The 13,168-nt window shown below is 42.5% G+C and overlaps 1 protein-coding gene across 3 annotated transcripts in view; it reads right to left on the reverse strand.

Annotated features, from left to right (window-relative positions):
- LOC149314012 (tensin-1-like) overlaps nucleotides 1–13,168 on the reverse strand; it is a 184,833-nt gene that overhangs the window by 70,595 nt on the left and 101,070 nt on the right. For all 3 annotated transcript variants that reach the window (XM_089520362.1, XM_089520363.1, XM_089520364.1), the window contains exon 16: nucleotides 8,928–10,676. In XM_089520362.1, coding sequence (XP_089376488.1) covers nucleotides 8,928–10,676 — 1,749 coding nt within the window. The remainder of the gene's footprint in view (nucleotides 1–8,927; nucleotides 10,677–13,168) is intronic.

The following is a 13,168-nucleotide window of genomic DNA, read 5'->3' on the forward strand; positions in this document are numbered from 1 at the left end:
CAATCTGCATGTGCCTTGCTCTCTCCTACTGGGTTCTGGTAATGAGATCCTGAAGGTCTGGCCAGATGAATGGGCAGGTGAGTATGACAGTGGCAAGGGGACTCCACCAATGTTAGTTTGTTCAGTGAGTCAATACTGTTACAGGAAGAGTGTGGCCATAATGTACATTTTGGCCCGAGACAGACAGGCCAAAAGTGCCGTCTTGCCACCGAAACTAGGGTTCTGGAGTGTGCAGTAACCACACACTCCAGAACCCTAGTACATGCGGCCGGCGGCCTAATGATGGCCTCCTGTCCACACAGGAGGCCATCATTACGTAAGTGACGCACAGCGTCTGCCCATTGCTGTGCATTGTTTACATCATGAGTGCACCAGTGGCATACTCACGACATAACCCGGGCGCTGCAAAAAGAACCCGGAAGAACTGGGTTATTTTTACTCCAGAGGGACATTGAGTGGTTTGGCATCTGTGGCGTCCCTCCGGAATTAAAACGGGCACCTGCAGACAGCCATTTTCAGGCGGTCTGTCTCGGAACTTTGTTTCATGAAAACCTGGCACCATAACCACTTGTATTTTTGATCATAGAGAAATTAAGTAGCTCAGATATAGCAAAACCCATATCTCATAGAATCCTAGAATTGGAAGCAACCATAGGGGCCATCCACTCCATGCAGGAATACACAATCAAAACACTCCTGACAGATGGCCATCCATCCTTTGCAGAGACACAAATTTTCTGGCATGTGTTCTATCCCAAAGTCTCACAAGCTGATTCCCATCCTGGTCATTATCTTGCCTCTTTCTCTGATCACTTAAGCAAACATTTAAAACATATCCCGCCTTCATGAATTAACTCTACATGCCCATTCTTCATACCCATCCATACTTCCATCCACTGGCAATTACATTTAGTTAACTTCACAGCTCTTTTTCAAGTTTCCTTTGGGTGCTCCCTCCATTACAATAAACTGTCTTTATGGAATCCTTTTTCATGACTGCCTGTCAGCTGTGCTTGTATAGGAAAATCTATGTGAATAAGTAGTCACATATTAGGACAAAGCTAATGTGGCAAGAAAAGCTTATGCTCAGAATGTTTCAAGTCTCCAAATTTTTATGAAAAGTTTATATCTCTGAATTTAATCATATCCTCCTTCTGCTTCTGACTTGAGATTGTGATGTGTGTCACCAATTAGTGTGCCTTTGTTTTAAGTGAGCACTCTAATGTTTTTATTCACAGACAGTAACAGTTCTGGAAATGGTACTCTTTATCACTCTGGTATCCTCTTATTCACCTTATCAAATTTTGATTCAGGCTGGACACAATATACTAGAAAACTTTAATCAACTTTGAATACAGGGAATTTTTTTAGTTTTCTGAGATAGCTAGCACTAAGAGCCAGATGGCACACATTTAGCTCACCATCTGGAACATCTCTGCTTTGCTGCTTTGACAAGGATTTCCAAGAGTGGGTAAACATACTAACATTAATAAAACAACTTAGAGAGGCATATCTGACTCAGCTGGATCTTGCTAATTGTTTCACGGCTTCCATTTAGTGTCTCCATGTCTTCAGACAGGTAGGGCTTATAGTGTTTGGCAGCAGGACTGGAGTGGGCTAGCTTATTCTGGGAGGTGAGGAGAGGCCTTTTCCCTTAATCATTAGAGCATTGCTCTCTACCTACTGCGTAGGAAATCTGAATTCTCATGACTGCAAGAACCAGGGAGGCTGATGATCTGTGAAATTCCACACATACCCGCCTTGGAACAAACAGGCAATTTATAGTAGCATGTCTTGTAAATAACAGGCTGGGCCCTGCTCTCCCCCAGCTTGCTCCATGCAGATCTCATCCCTCTACTCACTCTCCAGCACCTGCCAGATCTCTTACTTCACTCCATGCTGTTCTGTGGTCATGACACATCCCAATACTAGCTGTAGAATTCAAAGTGCTTTTGTGCTTTTTTGATGAAAGGGCATTTGAAATAAAAACAGGGCTCTTGCAAGACTCCTAAGCTCAGGCACTGGTGAGCTGGAAAACTTCATTTTGAGTAGATAATTCTGTACCTGCTTTTACCTACACTTCTGATGCATTACCCACCTGCATCATGTAGAGACATAAGCCACAGAAGTCAGAGAACAAGGGTCAATTACTAAACACAGCACAGTCTGGGGACAAGGCAGGGGAGTTTTGTTGCTGCCATATTCTGCATCTCTTGTTTCCAGTTTATTTGGGGTACAATCATATTCATAAGTTAACTTGCTTAAATCTAATTTAAGTCAACGGGTGCTAGGTCCCTGGGGCAGCACTGTAGCTGAACAATGATCTCTCTTCCTCAGGCATCTGTGGAGTAATGCTTAATGATGCCTCTTTCTTTTCATGGCTTGTTGGATTCTGGCTAGGGGCAAACCTCTTAATATGTACTGGCTCCAGATGGCTCCCACCTTGGTGCAGGGACTATGGTCTGAATGGCAAAATGATACATATTGCCTTACCAATACTTTAATCAGGAAATTCAAAGACAGCGAAAGGCAACAAGTATAGATGTGAGAAGCCACCTAGTTAGGCTTTTTCTTTCTCAAGTCCCCAGTTGTGGTTCAGGTCTCTCTGCTACAGTAGTGGTGTTTAATTCCAGCTAGAAATTTCAACATTGCTCCTATGAGATTACCTTCTGCTGCTCATTTCATCTGCTCTTTCCCCTTTCCTTAAGATGTTGGGTAGTCTGGTGCTATTCAAGATGTATTTGCCCACAGAAGGGAGAAATCCAGTGTAATGAAGACCCTGTAGCACTGGGCTGAATATGTGGTGCTCTTCCACCAGTGTGAGGATTCTCAGCTTGTGGGTGAATGTGAGTGCAAGTGTCTCCCTTTGCATGTGTAAAGGAGATGGGGAAGGTAGTCCTCTGTTGGTGTGACTGGCAAATATAGAAGAGATGAGACTTGACAGTGTAAATAACCACAAGGTATTGTCTGCATGACAGCATGCAGAAGGAATACACAGAGCCTTTAATTCCTTGCCACTAGCTATAACACTCTACTCGCTTTTGAATCCTACTTGGCAACACTGATGTAGGACTGTGAAATGGCTAGCACATTTCATTTGATAAGTGACTCCATTTAGCTTCAGATCAAGACTTTACAGGTTCTGCAGGACTGATCTTCCAGGCCAGACTTGCAATTTCCACAGGGCCTTGCTCTGAGGATATCTATGGGCAACTCCTTTGATGCATGGCCAGCTCTGCAGATGGAAACCAGTCATTCCCCTCTGCTCTGGAGCAGCAACAACTGGGGGCCAATTCTCTATTCCTTGACTTCTGATATTTCAGGCAGGCACCTCACCTCACCTAATGGGGAGTGGGGGATATGGCTGCTTTGAACAGAAGGCTGTAGAAGAGCACAGAGGTTGCATCTGTGTGTCACAGAAGGGAAGTGCACTTATAAATATGAACATGAATGTAATGACAATGATGTCTTTGGGACTCAAGATACTGAGCAGTATCACAACAACACAAAGATTATTTTCAATACTTTCCTTTAGGCTCTTGGCTTTGGGTTTGTTACTATTAGTTAGAATGTGACTATACTACATATTTACAGTAGTCCCCCCCCCCCCCCAATATCTTTATTAATCAATTTCATAATCACAAAAATATCATGTCATATGTAATATATTACAATAAATTTCTTTCTTCTTTTCTTCTTCTTCCTTATCTGCACTTCCTACATATAGTAGTTTGATCCCACTTTATCTGTAATTCTAAGGCAATGTGGGATTTTTAGTCTTGTGGGATACTTAAGAGTTTTCTGTTAGAGAGCTGTAGTCCATTCCCCTGCATCCCAGCCACCAGCATCCCAATTACTCTAAATCCTTGAGTTCTGGAAACACTGGGAAAGCACCACTGGCTTCACAGTATCTGCAGCAGCTACAGGGACCTTGCCATTCATTGCTACTACTGATGACTGCATGCACCAGGAGAAGAGATTTTCCTTTACGTTCATCACTCACTCTGCCTCCTTAACATGTATAGAAATACACATTATATGTAGGCGTGACTTATGCCAGTGAATTACATTTGCTAAGGAGCAACAGATGGTGAAAGGCTATAACCTTCGCATCCTGCCTGAAGACTGCTGCTGGACTAGACAAACTATTGCTCCAATCCAGCTGGGCTAGTTCTATGATTTCAGTTAGGGCTTTATCTGTGTGTGCATGTATGTGTATGTGAATGTGTGTGTGCTTCCCCACTTGCAGACAGTCCAGCCCCGCTTCCCTTCACAATGCCTTTGACACATCAAGTCGTCATCAATCAGATGCCAGTTCATCAATCTGCCTTGTTATTCACCCCCTCCTCACATTCTATTTCAGGTGGACTAACTTGCTTTCATTAGTACTTTTGATGCACTACATATAAGCCTTGCATTTTTACTTTTTTAAAAAATATATAAAAGAGTGAGTTCTGCAAAATGAGGTAGAAAGTACTCCACAGAGGAAGATGGTGACTATGGATTAGTGATGTAATCAGTTTCCAGACCATAAACATGGTTCAGAGCTACCTTCTGGTGTGTACAAACAATACCTTTCTCCTTACCTCACTTGGGAAAGAAATCCGCAGATCTAAGAAAAATGTAGCAAGCATATTTCTATTGTGGGTTCACAACTCAAACAACGTACTGCTATACACTGTGAGATGGCATGGTGACTCAATATCCAAATTAGTTTTCCATTCTGAAGCACTCCTCATCCCAGAACCAAGGCATTTCCCCCCCTCAGCTGAATGCTTTCAATGCCTGTGGCCCAGGGACTGAGCTCAACAGAGGCTGGCATTTCCAGACTGGATTAGGTCCAGGATGTTTCTGAGGAGCTCTGCAATTAAAAACTTTTCTGTGTAATTACCAGCCCCAGGACTGCCATGGCTAAGCCTGCATAGGAGATGCAGTGATCACGTTATTCTTTAACCACCAGTGTTAACTGCCTTTATGGAGAACCCCAAAGATTTAATCCCAAAGACTAATAAATTTAGAAAGTGTGCCTGCTGTAATTTACACTTGGGCAACCCCAGTCCATGATCTGATCTCTGAAGAATTAGGAAGTAAACTCAAAGGAAGTATGTGAGGGAAGGATTCTGTTCTGGGACTAACTACATCCACTAAAGAGATATTTCCCCCCCCCCCCCTCTGTGTGTGTGTTGTACAGAGCTCAGAAGTAATGAGTCAAAAAAAGTGAAGATATTGTAACTAGGTCCTTTTTATTTTGGTAACAAGAGCATAACAAAGATAATTATTATTATCAATATTCCATCTTTTCCTGAGAGAATCAAGGCAGATTACATCAGATGTAAAGTTACATTTAAGAAAACAAAATTTGTAAATGTAACTTTACAAGTTAACTTTTAGTTACTTTTAAGACGTTTTAAGAGGAATTTTGAATAAATTTTTATGTAATTCCATTATCAATCCTGATTTTTTTTAAAAAAATGAAAAAGTTATGACTAATTTAATAAGCAACACGTGAGCAACTCTAAAAAAACAGTAACATTACTTTGGAGAGTAGTACAGTGAGCCCGCATCATATGCGGGAACCTCTTACGCTTACGCTGAAAGCCACATGACGGAAGTAACAATGGCACATGCACAACATGCACGAGCTCCATTATTTTCAATGGGGCTCGAGCATATGCACTATTTGCCTTATGCAAGGGGCTCCGGAATAGATCCCCACGTAAGGCAAGGGTGCAATGTATATCATATAGTAAACTACCTTTAAAAAGTAACTCTCTAAGTTCTACTTCTGCATATCCCTCTAAATTTCATGGTGTTGATATCTAGAATTGGTCTTGAAACTTGAGCCCTCTAGAATCTTGGTTTTCTTGCTTTTAGGTTTTTATATGACAAGCTTCAAGCCCCCAGAGTTTCAGACAGATTTTTTTTTAAAAGATAGGCATGTCTGTTTAAGTAACAGATCAAATCAAATGTTGTGTGAAAGCCCCATATCTGAAGCTATGGATAGCTTTTTTCTTTTTGAGAAGATTACTGGTGTGTGAGGAATGAAAGACTGAGGAAGAAGTGGGATATTTGTGGTGGGTGAGATGAGGGGGTTAGAGATATGTAGACCGTCCCTCCACATTTGTAGCTTTGACATTCGCAAATTTGATTATTCATGGATTTTATTAATATGTTCTCTCTAGGAATATCTAGGTCCTCCAGTGCAACTCTATGGTCAACTATAACCAAAAATCGCATTGAAAGACCTAGAGATTCCTAGAGAGAACACTCCACTAGGCATTTGTAGCTCCCCCAGTGCACCTCTATGGGCAATGTCTGGCGGGTGTTGACTACAGAGTTGCACTGGAGGACCTAGAGATTCCTAGGAAGGTGTTCTCTCAGGTAAAAACATAGTGTTTTGTTATTTGTGGTTTTTCCACATTCACGGGGGTCCTGTGCCCCTAACCCCAGCAAATGTGAAGGGACAAGTGTAAACTCTTTAGTCAATATGCTTTTGCTTTTGTGGACTGTAAATTGACATCTGCTCTTGTTAAATTAAGAACATAATTTGGATTTGGATCTGGAAAGCTGAAAGCCAGTGTTGTGTAGTGGTTTGAGTGTTATACCAGGTTTCTGGGAGACCAGGATTTGCATCCTTACTCACATGTGGAAACCCTCTGGGTGTTCTTGGACAAGTCACACTCACTAAACCTCAGAGGGAGGCAATAGCAAACTTCCTTTGAACAAATCTTGCCAAGGAAACTCAATGACAGTTTTGCCCTAGGGTCACCATAAGTCAGAAATGACTTGAATACACACACCAACAAAAACTAAGGAAATTGCTTGTGCATTTTATCTTCCAGGTATCATTGGCCCATCCAAGTTCAGGGTCACAATAAGGTTCTTTGTTGTTTCTTAGAAAAATAAAAATGTCAGGAGCTCAAAACATAGTGCTCCGACATCACATTTAAGTTGACCTTTACATATCAAAAATTGGGAAAGATAAGTAATTTATTCAACTAAAATTTTTAATGTGAACCTAATTAATATGTACTTCCTGCACCAAAACATCGACTGTCTGACAGAAAGTTATCTGTCAATATTCTTACTTCTCTAAATTTTGGCGTGATATTTCCAGATCAAAAAATGCCTACAAAATGAGACTGTGTATACAAAAATATGTGTATTAGTTAAAGTGATGTACAAAAATGTTATATAATAGATATTTGTTTTCAAACACACTGGTTATATGCATTAGACAGAACTGCATAGAAAAGGAGAAATGAGAATGAACATTCCTGTACAGACGTTTAAAACCCCTATGAACTGATGCAGAACTGGGATGAAACCAACTAAAGATCAGAAAGGGTGAAACTGATATAAACAAAAACTGACAGATTAATCTGTTGTTCAAAGGCATGGCTAGATATTAGAGGAGGAAAGAATATTCAGATAGATAGATAGATAGATAGATAGATAGATAGATAGTGTTTCTCAAATGTCTGGAAACTCAAACAGGAAGAATCTGGACTGATGAGAATCTTCACCGTTAAGGACTCATTCTGTACAAAATTCACATGCGCTTTTCCTCCCTCTCTGTTGTTTTTCCTACTGTTTTTACACAGGCAACACTATTTTCTGTACGTAAAATGTTTCCTGTACAGAAACTGTTCTAATTAGGGACATATTCTCTGCAAAATTAATCCATGTCTTTTTGTGCAGAAAACAGCACTTTGTGTAACCCCTGTACCTACTAGCACTAAATTCGCCATCCAATTCTGTCCACACTTTCCACCTCCACTTGTTTTGTTTTTATGTTATTGCTCAAGTTGCCATAAAAAAATCTTTGGGATTCTGCAAACCCTAGACCACACCAAAAAAAAAAAAAAAAAAAAGAAAAAAAAAAGGTATGAATTACACCCATAACTTGTTTTGAGTGATTTTTGGTTTCCTTGGCACAAAGAACACAGTCCTGCCCATGGTTGCAGTGCCCTAGGCCTCTGAGGAAGGCATGAAAGAAACACCCAAGGCTATGGAATATTGTAATTCTCTGGGTGTGGTGGACATTTCCTTTCTGAGGCAACATATTTGCAGCAAAGACATTAAAGTCCCCTGTGCTGCTCACTCAATGAGCAGAAAATCAAATCAAAGCCCTGTCTTGTTTACAGCAAACCTCCCTGAGCAGTTGTTGAGCAATTTATTCCTAAACTCAAACTCGCTTGTAAACATTGTATTGAATGGCTTAATGCCAAATACGAGCAGTTATAAATTGGACGTGTTGGTTTGCATCTGTTTTGAGATACAGGTTTGGAAAAAGGAGGAACAGCAAGCTCAAAAGAGGCTCAGCAATAGTTCCTAGAATCTGGGGGAGGGGGGTAGATCACAATCCAGAAAGCTCTGAGAATGGTTTGCAATCAGCACTCTCAATTTATATTAAAACAGCACTATAATCAGATGCTCACATATTTTATGTACTTTCTCTAGGCATTTCCCCACCTGGACTGCCACAGAATCTTTTTCTGGCCAAACCAAATCATTGACTTCCATCATTTTGATGGTTTCACTCAACTGTCTTCTCTGCCCTACTCAATGTAGAATACAAAGTCTGGGTGAGGGGATATGAACCATGGGCCTGTGTGCAACACCAAAAGCCTTGGTCCCTGTTTGCTACTTAATCAATAGTAAGCAGTAGTAACCACAGCCATAGAAAATCTGGACACATTTAGGGATGGATATATTGTGGGCTCAAGAGAAACATTCATTTTCAATACATTGAAGGGGTTGATACTCTGTGAGAATCATTGAGTTTAACTACTTTGTTTTGGAGTAGCCACATTTACAAACCCCAATTGCTCAAGAAGCACATGGCAAGTCCTACTACCCCACCCCCATCCCACAAAACTCCTGTGATCTCATAACTCATAAGGAAACAAAGTAAGTTTTCCTACCTGCTATTCTCTGAGCCACCAGACCTTCCAGATGTAAAGGCTCTTCTTCTAAGGACTGAGCAGGCTCTTCATGATTCTCGGTGTCCTTTCCTGGCATTTGGGCTTGTACTGTCATTACAACAGATGGAGGTGATGTCAGTAGGGGATGCTGCCCTTCCATGAGCTTGTATGCCATTACATGAGACCTGGGAGAGGTAGGAGGGCTTCCTGCACTCTGGCCATAGCTCCTGGCTTGTGTTGGCTGCTGGTTCTGATAACCATAGGGTGAATAGGCCTCTCTGTAATCCTGTCTCGGGAACTCAGGCTCACCAGTACTGTGGAGCAGCAGTCTGGTGGGATGAACTTTAGATGGTGCTTCAGGCAGCTGTGACACAGCAATGTCCATGGAATTATGCAAAGGGCTTCCAGAGATCATCCCAAAAGCATTGGAAGATTTGGGTTGTATTACTTTAGGACCAGCCACAGGCTGGGCAGACATTGAAAGGGCCACTGGGCGTGGTTTCTCTTCTCTAGTGGCCACAGGAACACTCTGGGATTTGTGCATCACTGAGGCAGAAGAGGGATCCAAGTCAAGCATAAGCATGTTAAGGGCTTCAATTGACTGCTCTATTTCCTTCTGGGAAGCCACACGTGGAAATTCAGGGATGCTGATGCTCTGGGGTGGTGCTGGTCCTGAAGGACTGGGCTGAGGGCTTGCACTGGATACACTGGGGCTTTGGCTGTCTCGGGCACCATCTTGGTGACGGGATGGTGGCCTGCTGCCTCCACTTTGCTGCTGCCAAGAGTTAAGTCCCCTCTGGACAGCTTCCCGGCTGCTTGTGCTCCGGGCTGGTGCCTGGGGCAGTTGGGGGCTCTCTAGAGTAGCCATGGGGAAGGACTGGGAACGGTATATTCCATTTGGGTCATAGCCATATGGGTACTGCTGGCTGGAAGCTGGTGGTTGAGGCTGCAGCCAGGCAGGAGTGGGGAAGCCATGCTGATAGTAGTCTGCCAGATTTTCCTGGGCTGATACCGAGGGCCGGATGTGCCCATAGGGATCTTGGGGGTGGCGTCCCATCATGCTCCTCAAGGTATTCTGGTTGTTGTAAGGGTAGCCACCATTTATGACTGTCTCTGAATCATGCAGCTTGTCTATGCCATTGAAGTTGGATGATCCATTGGGCAAAGAAATGAGGCTCTCCATCCGGGGGGCCTCATGGTAGCCCAAGTCACTAGTGTTGGTAGTGCCATCAAAGGATGAGAGAGTGCCCAGGCTACCTACACTGTGCCCATCCTGGTTTGGCAACTCATCATCTAAAATGTCTGTTTCCCTTTCAGCCACCAAGCTGCTAGTAGCCTCGCCATTGACATGCACTTGAGCTGGGACTATGTGGCGACCTGATGTGGTGGCAGTGACCATGCCTACCCCACTGGGGTTGTGGTTGTGCATTGTGGCTTCGTTTTCCAGTCCGAAACCACTGAGTAAGCTCTCAAGCTCCTGTTTCTCCTCTGGGCTCAGTATAGGATTGTTCCCTCCACTGCTACCAGGGACAGCTGGCACTGCCTGCTCATCAGTTTTGTCTGTCTTGGTAGAAGCAGTAGAGTTGCCCGAGTCACTGCTGACAGATAGTGTGTGTTCAATATGGTTGGCAGCAGCTGAAAGGGTAATGCGGTTGGTGCCAACAGTGCCAGTGCTGCCGTGGAGTGAATCTTTCTTCTTTACCTTGGCATAAAGACTGCCATCCAGAGGGCCTTGGGTGTGCCCAACCTCTGTGGGAAGAAGGAGAAGACAGAGGAAATAAGGAGAGGAACAAAAGTCATCAACAGCTGGCTTATGGTGCCACAAAAGTAAAACACTCCAGTTAAGACATCAGTGCTGATCCTTTGCCTTGAGTTGCAATGAGAAGGGGAACAGTAGTCCATATAAAGGTATGGCAGGCACCCACCCCATCATGTGCCCTTCAGGCTTCTATAAAGAAGAAGCGCCAGTGTGTCTCACTTGAGGTCAGGACTGCCTACGCCATGTTCCCTTCTGGTGTGACCTGATCACAGCCAAAGAGTGTTGAGAGCAACTGGAGAGAAACAAATTTGCTGGCTATTTTCTTTTTTCTTTTCTTTCCTGTCATCAAAACCCAGGATGTTATGTGGTAAATGCACCTGCATTGATCCAGGGATAAAAGAAATCTCTTTTGCAAATGGAAAAACAAGCAGGGAGACCACAATGAAAAGGGTCCCAAGACATCAGAACATCATCCTGCCAGGTCTGCATAATTTGTGGCCCATCAAGCCTAATGCAGGCTACATGGAGCTCAATAATGTTTCTATTTTTGCTGTATGTCTGCAATGACTAAGAACAGGATGATTTTCAAGCACCAGTCAAGTCCACTATGGAGCTGATGGTGGGTGTCTAATTTGGTGAATCCTAATGTGCATTTAATTATCAGCTACATTGATTTCCTCCAATGAACTCAAAGAAGAATACATGACCTTCCTCCCCATTTTCCTCCTCACAATAATCCCATAAGGTTGGTCAGACTGAAAACCACTCAGGGTCATTCAGTGAACTTCAGAGCTGAGTTGGGCTTTGAAACTGGATTTCCTTGATATTAGTCCAGCATCCTAATGATTGCAGCACATGTAACCCTTTCTCAGAGAACCTTTCATGTAGTCCTTTCTCAGAAAACCTAAAAAAAGCACTGACTCTCTCTGCTACAGTACTGCTTCTGATTTTTTTTTGAATGCCTGGATGAGAAAATGGTTGTGATGGCAGCACTTTGGTGTTTACCTTTAAAGTAGCACCAAGAGGAATCAGGCTTTGAAGGATTTGAATAAGGCATTTGTTCATGTTGTCAGCTTTTCTGGGTTAAAGCCAGGTAAAGTTATCAACATTAAAGTTAAAGGCTATAATCACTGCTAACAGGGCCCAAACAGACTGGCCAAAATAAAGCTGCTTCAGGTCACTTTTGAGGTATGCTGTTTAAATGATGCATGCAACCTAAGGAGTTGGAAGCCATGCCAAAGCCACGCTCCAGTCTTAAGGACTGCAACGTAGCTTTGGCACAGCTTCTGGCCTCCTAAGATGCGTATGTCATTTAAACAGCATATCTACAAAGTGACCCAAAACAGCTTTATTTTGGCCTGTGTGTTTGGGCTCATAGTCACAATTTTCTTTGCTTTGTCTCTTCATCCTTTTTGACATGTGTGCATTTTCATAGCACTGCCTATGCTTAGCCAGTTCCTCCACACCTTGTCCAGCCATCATTTGCCATAGTTCCTTCTTCATTCATCCAGCATTTAGAGTGAGCATAAACAAACTGCCTTTTCTCTTTGCTTTTCATTTTCCTTTGCATCATCTTTTAAATCTTTTGTTACATTCCCCTATGTGTTACCTTCGACTTATCCATGGGTCATATAAAAATCCACAATTCTGGCCTGAAAACTTGCTCTTGACTTATATATGAGGTCACATATAGTTGAATATATACAGTAAATTCCCAATCTCCCTTCTAAACAGTACTGAGAGGACAATCATGTGTGTGCGATACATTCATTGAATGAAATACAGCCCTACATAAATCAAACTTGATTGTGAATAAATGATGAATAACCCAGACCATCTTTCGCCTACATGACATTTTTCAAATAAACTGAATTACACGCTGCCCAGAATGATGGGGTGTAATCTAGTCATTCTGGAAAATACCACACAGTATTGGAAAATGCACGTGTCAACTATAGCTCACTGTAACTATTGTTCAGATGAGCAAAACCAAACCTCTGTTTTTGAGGTTCTGGCATGACAAATCAGGAGATTACCCACATCCTCTTTAAACAATTTGTAGTAAATTAAAATCAGAGCCGGGGGAGGGATATACTACACATCCCAGAATCCCCCAGCTAATATGATTAGTGGCTTTGACCACAAGGGAATTGATTCTGTGAATTTTAGTCCAACCATCCTGTGGGCAATTTTTAAAACTCTGAGTAAAAATTAAATCAAGACTTCAGTGGTAGTTCATGTGTGCCCAGTGGCATTTCAACTCCTGTAGATTTTACTGTAGGCTTAAATGCATTAAACACGCTACATTCTGTCTGATCACAGAAGGCAAGCATGGACAGCCCAAGTTAGTACTTGGATAAGAGACTCTCAGTGAATACCAGGAGCTGTAGGCTATATTTCAGAGCAAGGAACTGACAAAATCATATCTGAGGATTCCTTGCCAAAGAAAATCTTATGAAATGAATGTGGTTGCCATAAGTCA

This window comes from Sceloporus occidentalis, unplaced genomic scaffold, assembly GCF_023333645.1.
Source record: "Sceloporus occidentalis isolate IW3139 unplaced genomic scaffold, rSceOcc1.0.p SCAF_4, whole genome shotgun sequence".
NCBI classification, from domain to species: Eukaryota; Metazoa; Chordata; class Lepidosauria; order Squamata; family Phrynosomatidae; genus Sceloporus; species Sceloporus occidentalis.